The sequence below is a fragment of the Pristis pectinata genome, chromosome 1 (genome assembly GCF_009764475.1).
Source record: "Pristis pectinata isolate sPriPec2 chromosome 1, sPriPec2.1.pri, whole genome shotgun sequence".
In the NCBI taxonomy this organism is placed as follows: Eukaryota; Metazoa; Chordata; class Chondrichthyes; order Rhinopristiformes; family Pristidae; genus Pristis; species Pristis pectinata.
This window is the reverse complement of record NC_067405.1, coordinates 86,903,989-86,930,070: the sequence shown is the minus strand read 5'-3', so window position 1 is coordinate 86,930,070 and position 26,082 is coordinate 86,903,989. Positions and strand designations below refer to the sequence as shown.

At 38.8% G+C, this 26,082-nt stretch overlaps 1 protein-coding gene across 1 annotated transcript in view; it reads right to left on the bottom strand.

The window, feature by feature from the left end:
• LOC127573747 (regulator of microtubule dynamics protein 3-like) overlaps positions 1 to 26,082 on the bottom strand; it is a 232,083-nt gene that overhangs the window by 66,015 nt on the left and 139,986 nt on the right. The window contains exon 7 of the mRNA XM_052026311.1: positions 1,874 to 1,949. Within this exon, the coding sequence (XP_051882271.1) occupies positions 1,874 to 1,949 (76 nt within the window). The remainder of the gene's footprint in view (positions 1 to 1,873; positions 1,950 to 26,082) is intronic.

The window sequence follows — 26,082 nt, the reverse complement described above, 5'->3', positions numbered from 1 at the left end:
AGGAGAAATTATTATGATAATTGGCAGAAGAATCTGAATATGAAGAATACTTTTACACACAGTAAATCGTTATGATCGGAATTCAATGCCTAAAAAGTTTGTGGAAACAGATTCAATAACAGCTTTCAACAGGGAAAGGGGGAAAAGGAACAGGAAATAAAAATATAATTGGACAGCTCTTTCAATATGCTAGATGGCCTCTTTCTGTGCTGTAGTGTTTTATAATTCCATGATCCAAATAACACCAAGTAATTTTGTAAATTTTGCTTTAAAGTTTTGTCACTAGAGGTCCTCGATGAGCTAGGTAAAAAGTTACCTTTAATAATATAAATATTATCATTTTTCAGATTCCTCAGATTACATCACTATTTCCCCGTTAGGTAAGTAGTTACCTATAACCAATTTAGATCTTGTTGATTTTAGATCGAATTTCAGGCCAACTGATGGTTAAAAATTCCGTGGGATTGGTTTGGTGTCCTCTGATTTGCTCCAGTTATGAAACTGCTAAGCCCTTACCAAGGTGATCTCCATTTTAATTTACAACAAACATTATCTCAAGGTTTAGCCTTTTTTGTTCCATTTGTGCCACACCGGTCACAAGCAAGGACATGAAAGAGGGACTATTCATCTCTTTTTGACTTTCAGTGGCATTCACTTGTACTGATTCACCCACCAGGAAATTCTGTGGATCTTCAAAGACCAGATATTCAAACATAGTGCAGTTCTGGAACAGTTTTGAAGTAGAGTGTTCTGGAAATGCAGTTCATCTATCGACTCCCATCCACTCACACAAAGAATGTGATGGAATACTCTCCACTTACATAGATGCATGCAGCTGAGATACGTGACACTAACCACACACTGGCATCCATCCACCATCTTAAACATCCACTCATCCACCATTGACACACAACAACTGCTTCATATACCACTCAAAGAATGAATGGAAGAAACTAGATTCTGTGATCTTTACGTTAGAAAAGCAAAGACAGCCTGCACAAGGGAATATTACCATTTCTAAGTTCCCCTACACCTGACTTGGATATATGTCACTATTCCTCCTTCATTGCTGAGTCGAGAACTGACTGTCGTCCTTCAGAAGAAGGCTTCCCTTACCTGGGAATGGGCATTAAATACCATCGATATTGTGTGAATTAAAAACATCAGTGAAAGCATACACAAAATAAACTCCACCTCAAGCAGGATATAATAGGTAAAGTGTGTATGATGGAGGAGGTGTCATAAGATTGCCATTGCATATTGACAAAGCAGTATAACAACACATCACTATCAATGAGAAATAGTAAGCAAGGACTGGTGCTCCAAGAAACTTCATTGGGTTTTAAGAGCAGCTACAGTCCCTGGAGGCATGGCAATTGCTCCAGATGATTTGATGCACAACTAACCACATCAATTGATTAAAAGTAAATGCCTCAAATGAACTTCGGTAATCAACTTCAGCAAGGCTGGTTACAGAAAGGCATCATGCATTTGGAGCTTTTCCTAATACCTCATGCAATCTTTTTGGATTAAAAAATAATTTTCAAGAACAGCTGCAATAACTCCTGGCATAAATATGGTGTACTGGCTTAACATCTAGAATCTTCCATGGCAATGTTCTTGACATCATATCTCTGCAATGTTGTAAAGAATAGCTTCTGGCATGCAGTTCAGCAATCCTCACCTAGTTTACTCACTTAATGATGTCTTTGGACAGCAGAAAGTCCAGCAGTAACATACGAGTTTTGTCTGCTGCCTGCCAAGCATGCTTATGTACTGTCAAAAGACGAAATTGGTTTTGCAGATCATTGTTTCTACTTTAAAAACACCAAGTCCGCATTGAGGACAAAATATCTGTCATGACTTGCCTTACCTTGAAAATATATCCCACCTTGATACGATTCTGGATGGTCTCATGGTCAGCCTGTTGGCCAGATATAATAGCGTACCTGAAATGCAAAGAATCACATCACATGTACTGAAAAACTATATACACATGACCTTTCTTTAGGTTGATAGAGTTATAAAATGTGCACATTTGGAGGGATTGGAAAGCAAACACAAGACACTCGCCAGATGATCAAACAAGTTTTGCACTATTTTTATAGTGAACCCAGACTTCAAATTAACAACATATGATTTATGATGTGAAACAGCCATTTGACCCATGAGAGCTCATTCTTCCAGTATCCTAGATCCTCTACAATAGAATCTATTATCTTATACAACCCAGGTCTAACTTTCATAGAATTATAAAATCAACTTTCCTGTCAAGCTGTTGAAATTATTTGTTAGCGAGTTATAAAGATTCTTCTGAATTTGTATTTTAGAATTATTAACCACATTGATGTCCTCCAGCTTTCTCACATTTATTTCTTATTTTGTGTGCCTCTTAAGGTCTGCTGTTAAGTCTTCTTTCTGGATGGTAAGTCTTAATGTCTTCTAATTTAGCTCCTAACTTGTTGCCACTACATCTAAAAAAATTCTTCATTCCTTTGTACCATCAATAAAACTTCCATTGTTTATTTTGTAGTGAGCTGACTGGATTCAACACAATATAATTAGAATTGCTATAGCTAAAAATATCCTTTCACCCATATTTCAGCAAGTATAAAGTGCCTTCTGGAATATATTGCAGTGTAGCTTGTTCTGCCACTTTTTTATAATCTGTGTAATTTCACATCTGTGTAACATTTTGAGAATTAAATGAATAACACACTCTCAGGCATAGACCTGTCAGATCTTCCTAACATTTGAGGGGACAAGTTGATTTTCCAGACCTTTCCCAGTTTGAAAACTGACCACAAGGTCACACATCTTGAAAGCAATGGAAAACAAGCTTGGAAATGTATCTTCAGTAAAGGAGCAAAGTATACTCTTAAAAATAAACTGGCAATGTATTTGGTTTCTCAAAGTTCAAGCCATCACATGTTGTCTGAATAAATATATTTTGCAGATCTAGAGAGGGGGCATTGAACAGTGAATTATTCATGTTAAGGAAATACACTATATGGATTTGTTTCAGGATTTTAAGCTGCAGGTGTTGCTGCCAAACCAAAAGATAGGGCTTTGTTTTAACATAAGAAACAGAAATCATCCATTATAATTTTTGTGAAGTGATAAAAGTGAAATAGTTAATGGTCAGTGAAGTTACATTTGCAACAACTTATTGTATGAAGTAAAATTAACCAAAGATTGTAATTATTCCAGAGCAGAAAGAGGTTGATCACTGCAGACTGACTGAAACTAAAGTTAACTTTGCAAGATCCCACATTTATTTCAAGGACAGTTGGGGGGTACCAAATTCAAAACTCTGGTTTAAGGATCATGGCATAATTACTTTTAAAATTGATGATCAGTTGATCATCAATATTGTTTTCATAAAGATATACTTACTTAAGGTTACACATAAAGGGATGATAATTAATTGGGTCAATGACGAAAACTATAGAAGCTCTGCTAAGTTCTTTGCAACATAATATATTACTAGTGTGATTGTCGTGCGACCGATTTTCAGTCAGAAGTTAAGGAAAGATGTAATTTGAGAAGAATATTATTTTGCAACTATCTGGTCCAAATTCTTCAAACTTCTGATCTCAAATGTATTTGTTCACCCTAATATGTGATAATATTTTGAACACTGCAACCAACATAATACTTCAAAATGATCTGAGAAAGTTTTAAAATAAAAGAGTAGAACAAAGATAAAATCCAAAGATAAAAGAGTAGAACAAAATGGATTGCTGAAATTTTTGAGTGCTCTATTAGCAATGTTATTAGTTTTCAATCTTCAGGAATAGCCATTGTAAAATGAAATAGCACTCATCGATTGTTTATTCTCACTGCAAAGTTACTTAATTCAAATTTCTGCTTGTTTTGCTTTATTTCCAAAATTTTCAATGCAGTAATTATATTATACATACACTATTTATCCATTTTTAATCTAGTGATAGATAACATCTGTACAAAAAATTCTAGTAATTCCACTGATACTGAAATACCAGGAGATATACTGTTTGGTTATATGAATATCAAAAACATGTTTCAACAGGAATGTCAGAGCTCTGTATGTAATCACTACAGTCCAAAGCAATAAACAGAACTCATTTCCACCTGCAACAACCTATGTGGGAGGAATAATGATATTCACTTAGCTATGAAATAAAGGCCACAAACCATAGATGTAGAAAAGGCAAGCATAGAATGGGTAAGATGAATGGTAGAAACTATCAAAATAAAATTACACTTTTTTTCTAACTATCAGAACATAAACAATCTGTTAGGATAATTGTAGTCATAAGATAATGCAAAATTATTTATTAGAGCATTCTCAGCTTACTGAACCATACATAGAGTTGTGACACATGACATTCTGCCAACTGCTTTTCAATAAAAGAAACCATTATTTAATATTTAAGTCATGTGTTACAACATTTTGGAATCCTACTTACAAAATTAGGCCTCCTTCAATTATGTTTAAAATTTATTTACAATTTCCTTGCAAGTAATGTTGCACAAATTAATAGTAGGGTAACAGAAAGGAAATGGTTCAGGAGGTCATAAGAAATTAAGGAACAGAAAAATTAAACAGTCTGAAGGTTCCCCCAACTGTAATTACTGTTGGGCAACTATCAATTAAATAATAGGGAATTGCAACAATGTAGGCAATCAAACTGGCAAAGGGTGACACAAGGATGACTTCTTGGAATGCATTTGAGATTGTTTCTTAGAACAATGTGTGTGGTTCCAACCAGGAATAAGCTACTTTAGATCTTGTGTAAAAATACATGATTAATCAGGAATCTCACAATAATACACAGGGGAAGAGTGATCATAATACATCTTTCTCGCACTCAAAATGGATTTTAAATTCAAAATTAGAGTCTTACACTTAAGTGAAGGCAAACAAATCGGTATGTGGAGCCAGTTTAAAAAGGCAGATTAAGAAACTAGATTCAAATATATGCAGGTAGATGAGCAGTTACAGATATTTAATGAAATATTTTATTACACTCAACAAATATACACTGAGAAATAAAGACTCCTTGGGATGGCGTTACAGTGGATGAATATAAAAATGTATTGTGCAACTTTCTACATTCATAAATAGAAGTAGCAAAGTAAATGTTAGTCCTGCAGAAGCTGAGACAAGGGAAATTAATAATGGGGAATAAAGATATCACAAAAATATTTTGTATCTGTGTTCACTGTGGAACACACTGTTTTATTAAAAGCAAAAATAAGTGACTAACAGGCCAAAAGAGAGCAAGGAACTTAAAGCAATTTATCTCAGTAGAGAAAAAAAGAGGCGAATTAATGAGAGTAAGGGCTGACAAATCCTCAGGATTTGATTACCTGGGAAACTGGTAAAACATCAGCCAGGTAGGCCTATACCAGCTGTTAGGATAATGTCAAAATCCATTATTAAGGAAGAGATAATTAAATAACTGCAAAAGACTAACAAGATTAGATAGAGCCAACATGACTTCATGAAAGAGGTTGCATATAATAAATGTATTAGGGTACACAAAGGAAAGCCATAGATCTCCCGTATTTGGATTTCCATACCTCCTTCAAGTTAAAGATTACAGCACAAGGTTCATGGGATATAGGATTAGTTCAGAGAAAAGAATAAGTTCATCACTTTCAGGTTGAGCCCATACAATCTGGAGTTTAGAAGTGGTTACCTTATTGAAAGATCCTTGGGGGTGGGGTGGGGGGGGTGGTGGTGGTACGCTTAACAAGATAGATCCTCTGAGGATATTATCCCCGGTGGAGGTAGTTCAGAGCTAAGAAAGATAGTCAGAGGATAAGGGACCGGAATTGTTTCTTCCAGATGGTTAAGGTTAGGAAATTTTCAACTATTTAGGGATTCTAAGTCATTAAATATATTCAAAGCTGAGGAAAAGAGATTACTGGGGAATTAATACATATGGGGATTGGGTAAGGAACATGTTGAAGCCAAATATCAGATCAACAAAATTTATAGTGCGGTGGAGCAGGCTTGATAGGCCAAGTGACTTACCTCTCCCTAATTTCATTTATTCTTATGGGGTGGGAAGGCACTAATGATTAGGAAAAGAGATCAGAAGTAGTTACATATCCTTATTTTTGCCTGCAAATGCACTTCTATAATCAAGATATGGCACTCACTAGAGAGAAACAGTTTGAGGGTTGGGGGTGGGGTAGTAACGGGGGAAAGCTAGTGGGGTAGAAAGAATAAGTCAGAAAAAGAAAGAAAGGACAGCCTGGAGGTTATCAAAAGTGGATGAAGGAATATGATGGAGATAAACAGAGAGAGCATGGCACAGAAATAGCAGAGAGTGACAGGTGACCATATTTCATTATAGACTTCAGTATTATGTTAAAATTGGTCAAACTAGTTCATCAATTATGCATAAACAAGATTCCTATTTTGCCTCATGAGGTAGATAACATGATCACATGGTTGGCATGAACATAGTAGGCCAAAGGGCCTGTTCTGGTGGTGTATGATTCTATAAAATCTCACAATTAGGTCAAATGTTGTTAATCAGCACAATCCTATCTATGTCAATAGCTTTACTTCAACCACCGAAAGGCTTTAGAAGCTTGAATTTGCTATGTCAAGACCATTGTGCAGTGCCAGAAACTTTTCAGTCCAGGATTATAGCAATTTTGCATCATCACTATCTGCACAGCATTTAGGTTTCAATTTTAATTAAATAACAAACTTTTCAGTTTGAGTGTGGGTTGTATTCAATTTCAAACTTTTAGCAACATCAAACCTACAACCACTTCCTCCACCAGCCTCTATTCCCACGTTGGGGCCTTTAGAATAATACCCACTCCCTGTGGCATCTCTCCTCTCTCATCTCAAGTAATTGTTGTTTTCAATTTACTTCAGCACATATTTCCTGCATTTGCCAGTGCGATTTTTATTAAATTAATTCAGATCAGGCCTAAAATTCCATCTGCCTCAACTACACAATCAGGTGGGCCCTCCTTGCTTTGCCTTCTCTTATCAGAAGAGATATTTATTAAGTTTAAGATATTGTTTTATACAGTTACTTCATAACAATACATTAACACGTTATCATTTTAGTTATTCAAATCTGACAAATGATGATTTCAACTTTGATTTGATCACTTTATAATGATACTACTAGAGATACATTGGCATTTTTAAAATGCATTTTGTTTCCATTTTCAATATTTCAAGACCACATGGTAGCAGCAAGCAAACCATTTCACTTTATCATAATAGAAACAATAGCTCTGTTTAGACATTAGATACGCAAGATTTACTTCAAACTCATCATGTGAAAACACATCCCAGAGATTCACCAGTCTTAGCAGTGCATCTGCACATTCTAACTGTTGTTTATTATACATACAAAACAGTTTTAAAGAAAGATATGTGGTCAATGACCTGAAGCACAAAATTTGTAAGTAGTTAATGAAATACCAGATTCACAGTCATAATGATCTGAATTTGCTTAGTAAAAACAGCGACTTTGCACAGAAAGCTCAAATAGAGTTACAGAGCATAATTGTGTTCCAAATCCCAAATTTTAAAGTCACTATTAGCTGGTACATTAGCTTAGAAGTAGTTAATAAAGGCAGCTCTTGAACAGTGAAAGGCAAAAGTAAAATATTCTGCCAAAAATCTGTTTTTTCCCCACTTTCTATAAATATTAACTTTGTCCCAGACCCTAATCCCAGCTCTAGTCGCACAACTGGCCCACAGCCCAGACCCCTATTTACACTGTGGACCACCAGTTCATTCTCCATACAAATGAGTGACCCAGATGTTGAACTATCAAGATTTCAAAACAATAGGATGCTAGATTATCAGTTTTACTGTAAACACATTTACTAGAAGTGTACAATCAACATAAAAAAGATCTGCTGACATATGATTTGCATGTTACAATGTACAGAAGTTACAGCATAGTAAGATTTTACTCAAATACTTGATAGATTACCTCATCACTATATGAATATAATCTGTTTTGATGTTGGTGAGTAGAATTGGCATCATGGCAGTTCTGGTCACCACACTAGAGGAAGATTTCCCCCGATTCCATCACTCCCCCACACACTCAGAACAATTTACAGTTGGCCAATTTACCTATCAACGTGCACACCTTTGGAAAGTGGAAGAAACTGGAGCACCTGCAGGAAACCCACACCGTAACAGGGAGAACATGCAAACTCCACACAGACAGCACTGGACGTCAGATTCAAACCTGGGTTACTGGAGTTATGAAGCAGCAGCTCTGTTAGCTGTGCTACTGTGTTGCTTCTATTTCACACCCCCCAAAAAAGGCCCAAGTTTTATGATTAGTTCAATCTGTCAGTAGATTGGAAAAGAAAATATATATTAGTGGCTTGTGGGATTCCAATTTCCCTTTTTTTTCCTTTGCTGTATTATTTTACAAATCACTTTTTTGGAAAGTGCAGAAATTCCTAGCAAGTGTGCTGAACCATGATGTTCAGTGGCATAAGCTGGCTGCTTGCAGGAAGTTCTTTCAATTTCCCTCCATTTCACTCTCTTTTCAACTTTGAAGACCAGTGCCTGATAAAGAATGTGATACCACTGAGGTCTATAGGTTTCTTGCACCTCTCAGATTGTGATGCCAAATATGGTTTCAGAGTATTGTTGTATCATTTCTCCTGTCTACCAAGGGATATCTGGCTAGGGGTAAGCTGAAAGCAGATAACTTGTTTAGAAAGAGAGAAATCTGGCATTTGCACACATTGCAATAGGAAATTTATTGGAACAGATTCTGAGAGACAGGACTTATTTGCATTTGGAAAGGCAAGGACTGATTAGGGAAAGTCAGCATGGCTTTGTGTGGGGGAATTCATCTCTCATGAAGTTGAGTATTTTTTTTGAAGAGGTGCCTAAGTGGATGTTGACAACATGGACTTTAGCAAGGCCTTTGACAAGGTCCTACAACGTAGGCTGGTCTGGAAGATTTGAGCACATAGGATCCAGGGTGAGCTAGCTAATTGGATACAAAATTGACTTGGTGATAGGAGACAGAGGGTGGTAGAAGATGAGAATATGTATGATAAGTTTAGTGAGCTTGCAAAAAAAACATTGATGGTATAGTGACAGTGAGGAAGATTATCAACATTTACAACAGGATACAGATCAACTGGGAAAGTGGGCAAAGGGATGGCAGGTGAAATTTAACTCAGACAAGTGCAAAGTGATGTATTTTGGGAAGTTACAAGAGGACAGGACATACACAGTGAATAGCAGGACCCTGGTGAGTGTTGTTGAACAGAGACACCTTGGGTATGATGTACATAGTCCCCTGAAAGTAGCAACACAGGTAGACAGGGTGGTGAAGAAGGCTTGGTGGTGAATAAGGCTTATGGCATGCTTGCCTTCACTGGCCAAGCACAAGAGTTGGGATGTCATATTACACGTGTACAAAATTTTAGGCTGCACTTAGAGTACTGTGTGCACTTCTGGTCACTACACTCTGGAAAAAATGTAGTTACCTAGAGTGGGTGCTTGAGTGATTGGATAGTCTAGGTCTATTTTCCCTGCAGTGGAGGATGTTGAGAGGTGACACGATTGAGATGTATAAAATTATGAGAGGCATAGATAGCATACAAAGCCATAATCTGTTTCCCATGTTAGAGGTGTCTAAAACTAGAGGACATAGGTTTAAGGTGAGGAGGAGGAGGTCTGAAGAGGATCTGAGCGGTAAATCTTTCACACACAGAGTAGTTTGTATCTGGTATGAGGTGCCAAATGAGGTGATGGAGGCAGGAACAGTAACTACATTTAAGAGGCATCTGGGCAGTTACTTGAACAAGCAAGGCATAGAGGGATATGGAAATAACACCGACAAGTGGGATTAATATATAAAGCATGATGGTCAGCATAGATGTGGTGGACCAAAGGGCCTGTTTCTATGTTGTATAACTCTAATGTCTGGATCTACTCTAGTGGAGTTGGTTCATGACAATCATTGCCTTAATATTTGTGACATTACTTTCAGCGAGGATGCTGGCATTAGTGCAGGAATCTTCCCCAATTATGTGCATGATTAGTGGAAGTACTGAAGCAGCTAAAATAGCTTTCAATCTTTGTGTTAAAATGAAGCTTCCACACACTGATGCTTTATTGCACTACTGAGAGCAGCCTGCACAAATAAAGGCCAACAAGGACAATTCCAAGGCCTTGATGCACCCATGGAAGTTAAATCATACAGTTTACTTGAGTGAAATTATTTTGTTTCAATGAACAAGCATCTGACTAGCCTACTTAAAAATGCCAGAATCAACGATAATTGGAAACAAACATGGCACATTAAGGAGAGCGACCAGTTCAATCCTGACCTCTGGAGCTGTCATAAGGAGTTTGCACGTTCTCACTGTGACCATGCAAGTTTCCCCCAGGTGCTCGGTTTCTTCCCACATCACAAAGATGTGTCCATTGGTAAGTTAATTGTCAACACTAAACTGGCCCTAATGCGTAGGTGAATGGTAGATCTGAGGCAAATTGACAGTGATGTGGGGAGAATAAAATAGGATTAGTGTAGATAAATCCCTGATGGTCGGTGTGGACTCAGTGGGCTATTGGTTGACATCTGGATGCATTGCCAGAGGAAGTGGTGGAGGCAAACACGATCACAATGCTTAAGAGGTATTTAGTCAGGCACTTGGAAAAGGCATAGGCATAAAAGGATATGGCTCTAATGGGGGAAAATGGGATTAGTGTAGGTGGGCAAAACTCTCAGCATGGATGTGGTGGGCTGAAGGGCCCACTTCCATGCTGAAAGATGTTATGACTCTGTCGAGGGCCTTTTTCTGTGCTTCTGACTCTACTACTAAAGGTACTTAGCAACCACTTAAAGACAACACGTTTACTTGAAATCCGATTAAGGGTATAGTCATTGCAGAATATAAATGTATATCTAAATCTTAGTTCATGTACGAATACTACTATATAAATTAAGATACAGCCTGATTTAGAAAGTAGAATAAACAACGATATTAAAAATGCAGTTTTATGTCAAGTGCAATGATCACTCTTGATCATAAACACAGGGAAAGTAATATCTAACAAGATATCTATCAAGATATTTCAATTTTCAGCCTCCACCACTGCCAGGAAAATTCCAAGCGCAAACTAGAGGAACAGCACCTCATTTTCCATCTTGGAACATAGCAGCCTAACGGCATGAACATTGAATTCTCGCACTTTAAGTAAACCCCACACCCAGCATACCTCTTCTTTTCTTCCCTTTCCTAGTCTACCCCCCCTCTTTCCTCCTTACCTTTGACCCATCCCCCGGTGGATCTACTCTCCCCTCCTCCCCCGCACCTGCCTATCATTATCTTATACCTGCATCTACCTATCACCACCTTGTGCCCACCCTGCCTCCCCTCTTTTCTCCACCTATCACTGCTCTGCTTTTCCCCTCCTATATATTGGACTTCCCCTTTTCCTATCTTCAGTCCTGAAGAAGGGTCCTGACCTGAAACGTTGACCACCTGCTTTTCTCCATGCCTGCTGAGTTCCTCCAGCATCATAGTGTTTTTCATCAATGTTCAAAGATAAATCTTATGGTAGAAAATTGGCTAGACATTTGAGACAGCGCTACATGAATAATAAGCTATCAAATATTGATGGGAGATTAAATATATGAACATATGTAAATGAGTGCATATATAAATATACCACATAGGTTGGTATACAATTAACTCTACAAAAAGGAAGATATACAGTGCCAAATAAACTTTCAAAATAGTGACAAGTTAATAGAATAGAACAGAAAAGAAATAAATACAATTAAAACAAAAATCTGTTCTTCTCGCTAACTCTTGATACCTAGCAATTTAGAGAAAATAAATAAATCACTTCTTAGGAGGCACACATGTTAAATTTAATAAGCTGACCTGATTTACAATAATAAACAAGTGGGGCACAGCTCATGGTATTTATCATTCAAAAGGCAGAGCTAAAACCATAAACAAACTTCAGCATTTAAGGACAGTTTGGCATTGTGTCAGTAAGAATCTTCTTACTCTGGTACATTCTGTTCTGCAATTGGTCATATATTCCCTTTTCCTGAAACTGAGATTTCCTTTGCATTCTCTGGAAAAGACACAGAAATGGGAAAGAGGTGGGGAGGGAGTTTTACCATGACTTATTTTGCAATACAATTAATCCGAAGAGGGGATACTGGGGGTGGGAAAGGGGGCAGGAGCCACTCTGTCTGTACAATTACACAGTTGAGATCCCACAGTACCACATACAATACCAAGCTCTGAGGCTTGCACTTTGGCTGACTTCCTTCATACTGGTTCTGATCATATTTTAGTGCACCCCATGGGCTGCCCAAATATAAGAAACATTGCTCTCCATAGTCTTGCACCTCCAAGGTAGCAGTGAAACTCTCTGCCAAGGTAAACATCAGTCTCCTTTTATTCAATAACTTGTGTTTCTCCAAGGTACACGAGCTGCCAGAATGGATCGCCAACAAACACAAAAGGGGAACGAAAAGCTTCTAGAAAATAAATCCTCAAATGGACTTGCTCTGCATGAAAATGAGATTGATTTTCATTAACCTTTGGTAACCAAGTAATTACCCTAAGGTTATGAAAAATAATCAATATTTTTAAATAATCCCTTAACATCTCACAAAAGTCTTGAAGTGCAGTAAATATTACATATGTGTAACTATCAACCATCTTATGCACAACAAAATATCAGAAACAGCAATGATATTTTTTTGATGAGACTGGATGAGAATGAAATGCTTGCCAGAACACACTGCTTATAATGCATACAAAAGGACAGCCAATAACAATGTCATACTCCCTACGTGGTAGAAATGGAACATTATCTTATTTTATAGAAATAAATCTGAGTATGGAAGATTATTTGGCTCATTCATTTTTGGAAGGATTTCTGATTAGTTTCGCTCTCCTGTTCTTTTGCCAAACATTCATGGTCAAAATGCAACACTGTGGCCCATCAAGTCCCATGCCATCCTGGTCTTACTTGGTGTGGGCAGATGGCCACTTGAACAGCCTTAGGGCTTGTTGATGACCACCAGTGCTTAAGCCACCCATGCCCACAGAAATAGCTTTACAGCTTCATAGGCCACCTCTAATACTGCTATTACCTATAACAAATGTGATCATTGCCACGAAGTCTGGGGCAAGATTAAAGTAAGTAAATTTGAAACAAGTGATAGGAACATGTGGTCTTTAGTTCATTAAGAACAAACTTAATTACAGTTATGTAAATCAGAGAGTGAGCAAAGCCAATTCAGGTATATAGGGATGTGGATAATCAATCCACATACATCTCTGTGTAAATAGAGTGCTGAGTAATAACAATGTGAAAATATCTCTCCAAAAATAGGTTTTAAATATGGATATTGCTTCTATGGCCACTTAAGATATCATATTCAAATAATTATAAGTATAGATGTTAAAAGCAGCTGCAAAAGCATGCAATGGCAAACCGTGTCATCGAAGCTTTAACTGACTAAATAAGAGACTTAATTAGACGCTGCAGAAAGGGGATGTGTGCTTACTTACCAGACCTTATGAAACTGCTTGTTTAGGCCTGAATGGAAACCAACCGATGGAAGGTACCCAGTGAATAACAAGAGAAGCCTCCTATCTCCCAGAGAATATAGATAAAGTTTCTGGGTCAATTCCATTCATTAGAGCTGGATGAAGTGAGTCTAGGAGTTCAGAGGCTCTTTCTTATTCATGGGATCTCTCTGAAACGTCAGAAAGCACCACATAATTTAAAAGTAAATGAATGTTATGTGCGTAAATTTAGCAGCCATTTGCCAGACAACAGAAGTTCTATCAAATAAACTTGATGAGAAGCAGCTCATTTGATTTTTCTGGTGTTGCCTGAGCAAGGAATGTTAGTCAGGAGCCTGGGAGAATTCTGTTCCGTGTCCTGAGTTCAGTTAAACAAGATGGTTTAACATTTCACCAACAGTCTGGGTAATAGATTACTAACATGCCAGCCTTAAAGAAATCAACTGAACCTTCTGGCAGAATGGGCTCATTCAGTGAGGTGCCTAGAAAAATAAATTTTATGTTGGACAGAATCAATCTCAATCTATTATGTACTATTGAAGTTATAGCCTTGTGCTATTTACCCTTCCTTAATTTCTGCTTGACTGATATTGCCATCATTCTTGCCTTGGTCACTTCCCTCAATAGTAACAGACATGATAACATGAGCCAAGAATGGTCAGAACCTTTATTTGGTCTGAATAATATTGCATTTTTTTTGTTTCATTATTTGGCATTTTATATTAGCTTTGAGGGGAAATGGCTAAGCTCCCAGCAACATTAGGCTAACATGTGAGCAACATGTGCACAGATCAGCTGGCAGGAGTATTTGCAAACATTTGTAACCTTTCCCTATTGCAATCTGAAGCTCCTACCTGCTTTAAGAAGACCACTATCATCCCGTTGCCAAAGAAAAATAAGGTAACGTGCCTTAATGACAACTGCCCAAGTGCTTCAAGAGGCTGGTCATGGCACACTTCAGCTCCAGCCTCCAGACAACCCTGACCTACTGTAATTTGCCTACTGCCAAAACAGGTCCACAGCGGATGCCATCCTCCTGGCCCCACAATCATTTCTAGAACATCTGGACAACAAAGACACCTACGTCAGACTCCTATTTATTGACTACAACTCCACATTCAGTACCATAATTCCAAATAAACTTATCTCCAAACTTCTAGACCTAGGACTCAGCACCTCCGACTGCGACTGGATCCTTGACTTTCTGACCAACAGACCGCAATCAGTGAGGATGGGCAGCAACACCTCCACCATGATTATCCTCAACACTGGTTTCCTGCAAAATTGCGTCCTCATCCCCCTAATTTACTCCCTATACAGTCATGACTGTGTGGCCAGATTCTGCTCTAACTCCATCTACAAGTTTGCAGATGACACCACCGTAGTGGGTCGGATCTCATATAACGACGAGACAGAACACAGGGCGTAGATAGAGAGCCTAGTGGCATGGTGTCAAGACAACAACCGTTCCATCAATGTCAACAAAACAAAAGAGCTGGTCATTGACTTCAGAAAGCAGGGTGGAGCACATGCCTCTGTATGTATCAATGGTGCTGAGGTGGAGATGGTTGAGAGCTTCAAGTTCCTAAGTGTAAATATCACCAATAGCTTGTCCTGGACCAATCATATAGATGCTATGGCCAAGAAAGCACACCAGTGCCTTTATTTGCTCAGAAGCTTAAGAAAATTTGGCATGTCCTTGTTGACCCTCACCAATTTTTATAGATGCATCATAGAAAGCATCCTATCTGGATGCATCACAGCTTGGTATGGCAACTGCTCTGCCCAAAAAATTGCAGAGTTGTGGACACAGCTCAGTCCAGAATGGAAATCATCCCCTCCATGGTCTCGGTCTATATTTCTCACTGCCTCAGGAAAGCAGCCAATATAATCAAAGACCCATCCTACCCCAGTCGTTCTCTCTTCTCCCCCCTTTCATCAGGCAGAAGATACAAAAGCTTGAAAGCACGCACCACCAGGCTCAGGGACAGCTTCTATTCCACAGTTATAAGATTCTTGAACAGACCTCTTGTACGATGAAGATGGACCCTTGAACTCTCATTCTACCTCGTTGTGGCCCTTGTACCTTGTCTACCTACACTGCACTCTTTCTGCAACTGTAACACTATATTCTACATTGTTATTACTTTTCCCTTTGTACTACCACGATGTACTTATGCTTTGAAATAATCTGTATGGATGGCATGCATAACAAAGTTTTTCACTGTACCTTGGTACATGTGACAATAATAAACCAATTACCATTTGTGTGGCTCAGAATACTTTCTGCATTCATCCTTGTCACCCCTCTCACCCATGGTAGCAGAATGAGACCCATTCCTTCACAAGGTCTCACGCAGCCAGGAGCCTCCTGCTGTTTCATGGCCCAGCTACATTGTAAAGTCTCAGCAGAGCTTGGATACTGAAAGAGGTGATCACCTCTGACGGCCTGTTTCACCAGTGAGCAGAGAGGTCAGAAGATTACGGGTTCAACGAACATCTTATGACTTGAAATAAAAACAAATGCTAGTAGCTTAGTCAATCTAGCTCATTACAGAAACTGTTTCCAAAACTGCTTGCTGTACATTGCAGGTCACTGCATTATTTCTTTTCCCATCATTTTTCCTCTGATTCTTTTACCAATTATAATGAATCTATGCCCTCTGGTTACTGATCTTTCTTTCATTGAATGCTGTGTCTCCTTTTTTTTTATTAAAATCCTTTGACCAATACCATTATGAAGATCTGTTTTCTGTTTCTGTAGAATTTTCTGTTTTTATCCCCTCACACAACTGTTTCTCCTAATCCTGATACCATTCTCATAAATTGGCTCTGTATCTTTCCAAAGGATACAATATCCCCTTAGGCAGTGGTGCATAACACATGCCCATGGGTCACAAGCAGCTGATAAGAATTTCGTTTCTGACCTGCCATGGAGCCTCCTACAAGATAGAAAATGTTGCTTAGATATCAGTCCTTCTACATGAACACTCCATGGCAAAATAAATGCCTACAAAGCGATAGGTCTATTGTGAAGTCCTGATGCAGGGTTTTGACCCAGTTCCTTCCTCCCCCTACGAATGTTTCTTGACCTGCTGAGTTCCTCCATTGTGAAGTTTGACAACCCACTTCAACGTAGAGGCAGAGCACATTTAGTAATTAGACAAGTCTGTCAAAAGTCAGCTGGTCAGTGCTGATGGGAAGCACTTAGCCATTCAGCCTAAGATTTTCAATAATTCAATCACTATGTGATTTCTGCAACCTGTTCCGTATCGCCAGGAATCTTTTTTTTAAATTTTATTTACAGCGTGGTAACAGGCCCTTCTGGCCCAATGGGTCCGCGCCGCCCATTTTACACCCAAATTAACCTACCCGTACATCTTTGGAATGTGGAAGGAAACCGGAGCACCCGGAGGAAACCCACGCAGACACGGGAGAACGTACAAACTCCTTACAGACAGCGACGGGAATCGAACCCCGATCACTGGTGCTGTAAAAGCGTCGCGCTAACCGCTACACTACCATTCCTGCTTCAGGAAGCAGGGCGGAGTACATGACCCTGTCTGTATCAATGATGTTGAGGTGGAGACAGTTGACAGCTTCAAGTTCCAAGGTGTAAGTATCACCGACAATTTGTCCTGATCAGGCCACATGGATGCTATGGCCAAGAAAGAACACCAATGCCTCTATTTCCTCAGAAGGCTAAGGAAATTCAGCATGTCCCCAATGACTTTTACCAATTTTTACAGATGCACAATAGAAAGCATCCTATTCAGATGCATCACAGCTTGGCATGGCAACTGCTCTGCCCAAGACTACAAAGAATTGCAGAGAGTTGTGGACATACCCTAATCAATACCGCAAATCAGCCTCCCCTCAGTCTACACTTCCCACTGCCCTGATGTCAAAGACCCCTCCCAGTCATTCCACTAGGTGAACATGTGAGTGTGAATGGGAGGACAATGCCAGGTGTGTGGGTTACCTGAAATCAGAAAATTCAATGTTCATATCATTGGGTTGTAAGCTGCTCAAGCAGGATGTGATACACACAAAATGCTGGAGGAACTCAGCAGGTCAGGCAGCATCTATGTAAGGAAATAAACAGTTGATGTTTCGAGTCAAGACCCTTCATCAGGACTGGAAAGGAAGAGGGCAGAAGCCAGAATAAAAAGATAGGGGGAGGGGCAGGAGCACAAACAGGCAGGTAATAGGTGAGTCCAGGTGAGAGAGGGAAGGTAGGTGGGTGCGGAGGGGGGATGAAAGGGAATGATGTGAGAAGCTAAGAGGTGATAGATGGAAGGGCAAAGGGCTAGAGAAGAAAGAATCCATTAGGAGAGGACAGTAGACCATGGAATAAAGGGAAGGAGGTGGGGAACCAGAGACAGGTTATGAGGGCGGGGAAGGGAAAGAGAAGGGGTGAGGGGGCCACAGGAAAGAGAGAAAACAAAGGGGGGTAGAAAAAGGGGAAAAAATCAGAGGGGAGGGGTTACTGGAAGTTAGAGAAATCGATGTTGATGCTGTCACTTTGGAGACTGCCAAGACAGAAAATAAGGCATTGCTCCTCCAACCTGCATCTGACCTCAAAGTGGCAGCAGAGGAGGCTGTGGACAGACATGTCAGTATGGGAATGGGAAGTGGAATTGAAGAGGCTGGCCACTGGGAGATGCTGGCTGTTGTGGCAGACAGAGCAAAGGTGCTCGATGAAGTGGTCACCCGATCTGCGTCGGGTCTCACCGATGTAGAAGAGGCCGCACCAGGAGCACTGGATATAATAAATGACACCCTCAGATTCACAGGCGTAGCACTGCCTCACCTAGAAGGACTGTCTAGGGCTCTGAATGGTGGTGAGGGAGGAGGTAGAGGGGCAGGTGTAGCACTTTGCACGACTGCAGGATGCGAGATAATTTTCTTCCAATTTATGTTTGGCCTCTCCATAGCAATGGAGAAGGCCAAGGACAGATAGGTCAGTGTGGGAGTAGGAAGGAGAGTTAAAATGACATACAACCTGCTCTGAAGTGGATGTTGCGGACAGAGTGCAGGTGCTCTGCAAAACAGTCGCCTGGTCTACCCTTGGTTTCACCAATGTAGGAGAGGCAACTTTGTGAGCACTGAATGCAGTAGACCAGGTTGGGAAAACTGCAAGTGAACCACTGCCTCACTTGTAAGGGCTACTTAGGTCCCTGGATGATGATGATAGAGGAGGTGAAGGGACAGGTGTTTACACCTCCTACAGTTACATGGGAGAAGGCTAGGAGGTGGCGAGGGGTGCACGGGGAGGTATGAGAGGAGCAGAGAGTAATGAAGAGAGTGGCTCCTGCGGAAAACTTAAAGGGGGAGACAGGGGTGGATGTTACTGATGATGGGATCACGTTGAAGATATATGAATGATGTACATGGACCCATGACATTGGTTGAAGCCTCAGCAGATGGACAGGTGTAAAATTGCAAATGGAAGGAGAGTTAAAGAAAGACAAATGAATACTGACAAAAAAAATCCATACCCCATCTCTCCTGTCCTTTGGATTTGCGCTTACAAGTGCTGTTCTGGGGTAAGATGTTTGGTTTTAGTTGGGGCCGTAGCAGCCTTGTGCCTATTTAATGTTATTTAACTCTAATCAATCTATTTGTTGACATGCTTTGCTAACTGGAGAAAACTATCTGTAAATGTACAGATATTTAATATTTTAAAATCAATCATAACAAGTTGTAAGGATATAGACCCAGGTTGTTACTGAGTCAACTGGACTAAAAATAACTTTACAGCAGGAAAACTATGTTAATTTGGGCATTAGTGGTGTGAGACTAACATATTTTACAGACTATTGGGTTTTATTCTCATTAATACACCAAAAATGCATTTAATTCACACTTTTTTTCAACATATTACACAATACCACAAGAAAATTTACCAAGTTTAAAAAGAGTACAGGAAATTGTGCCCCATTAAGTTTAAAGAGAGCGTAGGAAACAGAACCAGGCATGCTTCAAGAGAAGGCAGGAACCTGAGTCAGCATATGAAAGGGAGTGCTGGAACCAGAGCCCCAGTGTGTGAAAGGGAGCACAGAACTGGGGCCTTGGTGTGTGAAAGGGAGCATGGAAACCAGAGTCCCAGTGTTTTAGAGGCAGCCCAGGAACTGGGGTCCCAGTATGATAGATGTAGCTCGGGAAATGGGCCTGGGAGTGTTAGAGGCAACATGGGAACCAAGGCCCCAGTTTGTGAAAGAGTGTGGAAACCAGTGCCAAGTGTTGAAGGAGTGCAGGAACTTGGGCCCTGGTGTCTTAATGGGTGCATGGGAACTAGTGTTCTGGTAGCGTTAAATGGAGCACCCAGCAAGTCAGAGGCTGAACCATAGTTGGATAGTGGATTTTCAGAACAGCAACCCTGGTCTCATTCTATCAGAGATGTTCTCTTTGTCCTATCCATTCCTCCCTTAGTATCTCTGCGACTTGAAATTAATTTCTCTCTTTCCCACTTCTGAAGAGTCTTCAACCAGAAACAGTAACTCTGTTTTCTTTCCAAGATGCTGGCCTGCTTTGCTGGGCTTTTCCAGCATTTTGTATGTTTGATTTTCAGACTTTAATTAAATGTTATTTTACCACATGCTAAATAATATTGTCCAGATTATTGTTTTGGTAAGTTTTACTGCCACTGACATTAAACTAATCTGTAGCTACCCAGTTTAATCTGCCTATTTCAAACATGTATACATTATTAGTTCTTCAGTTCACTGGCATCAATCTCACATCTAAGGAGATTTAGAAGATTGTGGCAGGAGTTTCGGCACTTTTCATCCCTTATATTCCTAGGATGCATCCCATACAGAGAGGGAAACATCTTTCCTTTGAACATTGTCAATATCTTTTAAGGTGGTCTTCCTATTTTCATTCTTTGCTGCTAATTCTTCCTTTATCAGGCATTGCAGCATATTCTTTAGTGAAGGCAGATTATAAATATTTAGAATATCAGCCAAGTTCATTACTCCAAAGGTCATCTCCTTATTGGTCCCTAACTGACTCCAAACTACTTTTTTCTATAAATTCATAAAGGATTTTTGCTTTCCTTTTTAGATTACAGATTGATATATCCTCATATACTCTCATTTTGCCTCTTATTTCCTTTATGTCTTCTGTACTTTTCTATCCAGATTAATGCTCTTGTGTATAATAAACCTGACATTTATCATTATTGTGTGTTTAATTTTAATCTCTCCACCATCAGATATCTGAAGAATTTTAGGTTTGGAGGCCCTTTCATTCCCCCATCCCACCACATTACCTCCCCCCACCCCCACCACCCGTGGGAACATCTAGTTGGTAACTGAACTCTCACTGCTCTTTGAAGTCCTCCCCTAGTTCATTTATTGTTTTTTCCTGCCTGATTTTGAATCCAATCCAACTGGACCAGATTATTTTTTGAGCCTCTAAAATAAACTCAACTATGTTTTTCATATTTGATTTTTCCTCAATAAAAGCAGAATATGCTGGAAATACTCAGAATGTCAGGCAGCATCTAGACAGAGAGAGAGAGAGAGAAGCAGGTTAAAGTTTCAAATCGATGTCACTTCATCAGAACCTTTCCTTTTCCATAAAAAATCTGAAACTAATGGTAACATCCTCACTATTTCACCGATGTTCCTCCACTACAACATACTTAACTTGCCCCACATCATTCAACAGCAATAGACAAAGCACTGCTTCCTACCTCACTGAGCTAAAAATATACTGATCTCATATTTCTATCAGGCATTCTTCCCTGAGTAGGCAGTACTTGGCTTGAGTTCAGCATTCAATGTCCCCTCCTGAATTCGAGGACAAAAGTCTTGGCTAACACATGCAGTAGTGAGTAAGCACTGCATTGTCATGGATGTCATCTTTTGGAATTGTTAAGTTGTCTTATATCTCCTTTTAAGAAGTTTTATAAGGCCCAATAGGACTCGTTCAACAAAAAGTACTTTAGTGATGTTTTCCTTAAAGCCCTGGTCAAAATATATGCTTGAATCAGGTTATGTGATTGTTATCATACGGGAAATTGTTATGCACAGATTAGCTGCCAGATTTCTGTCACTACACGAGTAACTAACCTCAAATGTACTTAATTGGCTGTAAAGTTAAAGTACTCTGAGATGTTTTTAGGACACCTGAAAGGTATTACGTAAATACATGTTTTTCTTGTTAGCCCTTTAAAAACACTTTCCTAGCACATGCCAGAATATTTGAATTTCCTTATTCTATAGTTCCAGCCTCTTCCAGCAACTTGTCTGAAAATTTGCTTCTCCATGTCCTTCCCAAATACCAGTGTTGATCAAAGATGTAATTACAGTACTGGAAAGAAACAGTACACTTGAGGGTTCAAAGGCAGAATCTATTTGGCTATAATTAGGAGTAAAACATATATAGTATGGTTGCTTGTATGCTGTAGGCTATACTACATAAGCAGCCATATATGTGTTCCATGTGCCCACTACTTGAATCTGCTGCTCACCAACCTAAAGTACCTGCTCTTTGCATTCATGTTAATGCCCTCCAAACCTATTTTGAATATCCCTTTCATTATCCCTATCTGATCCATATTTCTGAACCTTTTTGTTATTGTTTTTCAATTTGTCTCTCCCAATGCTCCCAAGATTTGAAGTATTCTTTCCCACCTTCAGAACATGTGGGCAGTCACACATTAACCTAACTTTTCTTAATGCTTCTATACTCACTAGCATATGGCACTGGGTCTAATGCTGAGATTAATATCACTGAAGTTCAGCTTCTTAATTTTCTCTCTGGTTCCTGAAACTCACCTTTAGCCTTTTTCCTATCTATGCATTTGGTTCCAACATGGAGCAACATTTCTGGCAATGTCAACACCTATTCAGTATGTGCTCTAGTCATGGGACGTGAACAAACAGCAAAATGACTTGAGGTGACCATGTTTCCAAAGAATCCAAACCAACTGTTGAGAAAGTAGATTTACTGCTGGTGCTGCTGAGATAACAATCATGCGTCAATTTAATGGTTTACAATGCAATCTCAGGGAGCACATATGAGGGTTTACACAATCATATTTACCAAACATCTGTGAATACTGTTTGTAAATTAATATGCTGTAATAGAAGAACTTAGAAGAACAGTACCTATAATCAAGATAAATTTACAAACATATATGATTTGACTTGGTATGTATAGCACTTAGCCGCTTGCACAGAAGCAAATAGGGGACATTTGGATTACAGATTTCTTTTCATCCTTAGTTTCATGGTTACTTTTGCTTCCTTACCAGTCAAAATGATCCTGCTATATGCAAATAAATCTTGAAGTACAGATATTGCTAAATTACAAAATATACCATCACAAAATGTTAATGACACATAGATCTAGCAGGTTGTATTATATCAAATGTAACATAGTCAATACATCCCTAAAATGATCATGGTATGATTAGATGAGGTTTTTTTTCATCTAATCATACCATGATCATTTTAGGTATGATTAAAATCATCATACCTAAAATGATCATGGTATGATTTGGAATCATGTATCCAAATCATGTATCATTTGGAAAACCCTAGGTAGTGTTGATTGAAAAGACTCATGTCATTAGGATTGAAACTCAGTTTCCCAGAAAAGAATTCTGCAGTCCATTATGCATCCCACCCAGCAAAAAAGTCAACAGATGGTTATAGTTCCAAAAAGGATGCTTCCTACCATACAGCAAGCCCTCAACATCTTGTTAACGTTACCTGGTCTATTTAAACTGTTAAAAAATGCACAACTATTAGTATTAGTGTAGCAGTTTCCATAAATTTGCATTTAACTTAATCTTCTACTGTGAATGTCATTGCATAGTAACAGGCACACGCACAAACAGCTGATATTGGAAAGAACTACAAATAAATAAATAGCTTCTCAAATGACTCTAACGGCAAGTGGTTCAATTAGCATAAAACTAAAGCACGCAGTTATGAATGTTGGGACAATAAATAGGGTACTTCATATGACGTCAGTATTCTGATTCTGTGTTAAAGGCGCTATATAAAACTACAAGTTGCTATTAAGGAATTAAGAATAAACTTGGCAGCTAAAGCTCCCGGTATTGACGGCTAGCTGGTGAACTCTGAAGGTGATTGTATGTAAAGTAATATGGTGAAAGGAGGCTTTGTACCTGCTGGAAAGCAATCTATGGTTTTGGAACCATATCCATAGTAGAAACTAGTGTCTTTGGAGGGCAGGAAAGAAACCTTTATGGGAGAGGAAGGCATAATTATTAAAATAAAAAAAAGTCTAAAAGCAACATAAATAAAAGCAAATATATTTTAAGAAAAAATGGATTACTAGCACCCGGAAGCAATTTGATGCCCATGATCTAATTTGCATTCAAAGTCTGGTTACAATACATTCCAACTTTGTTACCATTGTTTGTAATAAAATTTAAATTCCTCCATTGGATAATGACTTAAGTTGCCTTTTTTCATTCATTCTTTCCTATAATCACATTTCAGTTTGATTGATGCATCCAGAATGTCATAAGGGAACATTTCTAAAATATTCTGGTCAAACTGCTCATGGTTTCAACAATATGTCAGAATTAAAGTTTTGCTGGTGATATTTTCATTCAATTTTCCCTTGACTTGAAAATCCAATGAAACCGCAACTGTTGGATAATAATGTTCCAGATTTTTAAGTCCAATTAAGAAAAATTGGAATCCAACTTTAAGTCTTCGCCCACCAGATCATCACAACTGTTACACATTCATGTAAGTCATTGATTACCATTTAAATATGTGTGTGCCACTTCAAACAAAGAAACAAAACAGAAAAAAAAGTATGCTAAGATAATAACCACACTGTAATTATCTACTATATTACAGAAGTGACTATATTTTAGAAGTACTTAACTGGTTGTAAACAATTTTGGTCACAGAAAACACGATACAAATTCAAGTCCTTGAATAACTTTTATAAAGGGTGCAGCTTCAATATAAAATTCTCCTACTTTAGATAACTTGCTCTTTCTGTCTGTATCAGAACTAGTCATGTCTGCTGGTCTGTGATCTTGGGTCAGTTTTTCCTCTCTCTATTAGTGCAGCCTGACCTGCTGAACACATCCCACAGTCCTGCCATTTGCAACACATAACAAAAAAAGGAGCATAATCAGCCTCTAACTGTCTGAATAATCCATTTTACCTGGTCTTACCCTATCACATATATTTCTGTTGTCCTCTCCATTCCTCTTGCTAGCTTCTCCACATTTTAAAACTATCTTCTATCTCTCTTTTCAAGTTCTGACCAAGGGTCTCTGACCCAATCATTAATTGTTTCTAGTGGGTATAAAAAGTGTGTCTAGCTTGCCTCTTCAAAAACAGTTAAATTTAAATTTCTGAGCATGTGCCAGGGCTAAACAGTGTGAGTAGTTCTGCCTACGTGGCACTGCTTTCCTTCAATGTATTTATTCTTCATTCTCAAGTATTCTGTGTTTATGGTAAAGTGGCATTTATTGCTCAATCTACAACATTTTTACTGAGATGGTGACAGATGACATTCTAACTAAATTGATGTGCTGGGCACTCAGGAATGCAGTTGGAAGTAAATGTTCATGTGGGACAGGATTGAAAAAATAGATCATAAAAGGATGACAGATTTATCACTAAAGGCTATCACTAAATCTGTTAAACCCAAACAGTTTGAACTCAGACTCTTTATTTATACTTCGTTTCTTGATTCCTAACCTATTGTTAACCATTACATCAACTTATTCCATAAATGCCTGACATCTGATTTACAATGCACAGGCTTAGTGCTGGTGCAAATCTAAAACTCTTGCAATGACTAAACTATTAATGAGACAACACAAATGTAATATTTACATATACATGGATCAAATTAAATCTTGTAAAGCATGGGAGCTCTAATACAGTTGCAGATAATTAGGGAAGGGGAACAAAGAGCAAAGGGACAGCTGTGTGAAAGAATCCCACAGTTGTCAGCCAATTCAACAGGTTGTAGAAGCACTTTAAAGTCCAAGTTCCAATCTCCTACTGCCCTAGCCCATGCTTTTTAAATTTTCGCAGCTGAACATCACACGCTGATCGAAAGCAACATGGGGAATCTTAATTCCTAACTGTGTCATGGAAGGCAAAGCATGTTGTCATGCTGTGAGGAAACTGCTTTCACTGATCTCACAGCTGAGGAAATACTTGAAAATATTTGTTCAAGTAGATAAGTATTTTAGAACACCCAAATTTCAATCATGTTGACAGAAGTATCACTATGAGCCTAGCATTGATGTCAAACGTGGTCTGCTGAAGTGCTTTTTTGAAGCCCAGCAATTAATCTGCATGGCAGAGGAGTCATACAGTTTTAATGAGTACCTCTGATACTTTTGTCTTCTAGAAAATGGCCAAGTCATAATGCCAAGTCTGGTAAAATGGATACAATTTCACAATCTGGGAGTAAGAAGAATATAAAGTACAGTAATTCAAAATAACAAATCTTTAGAAAACAAGTAAAACATAGTAA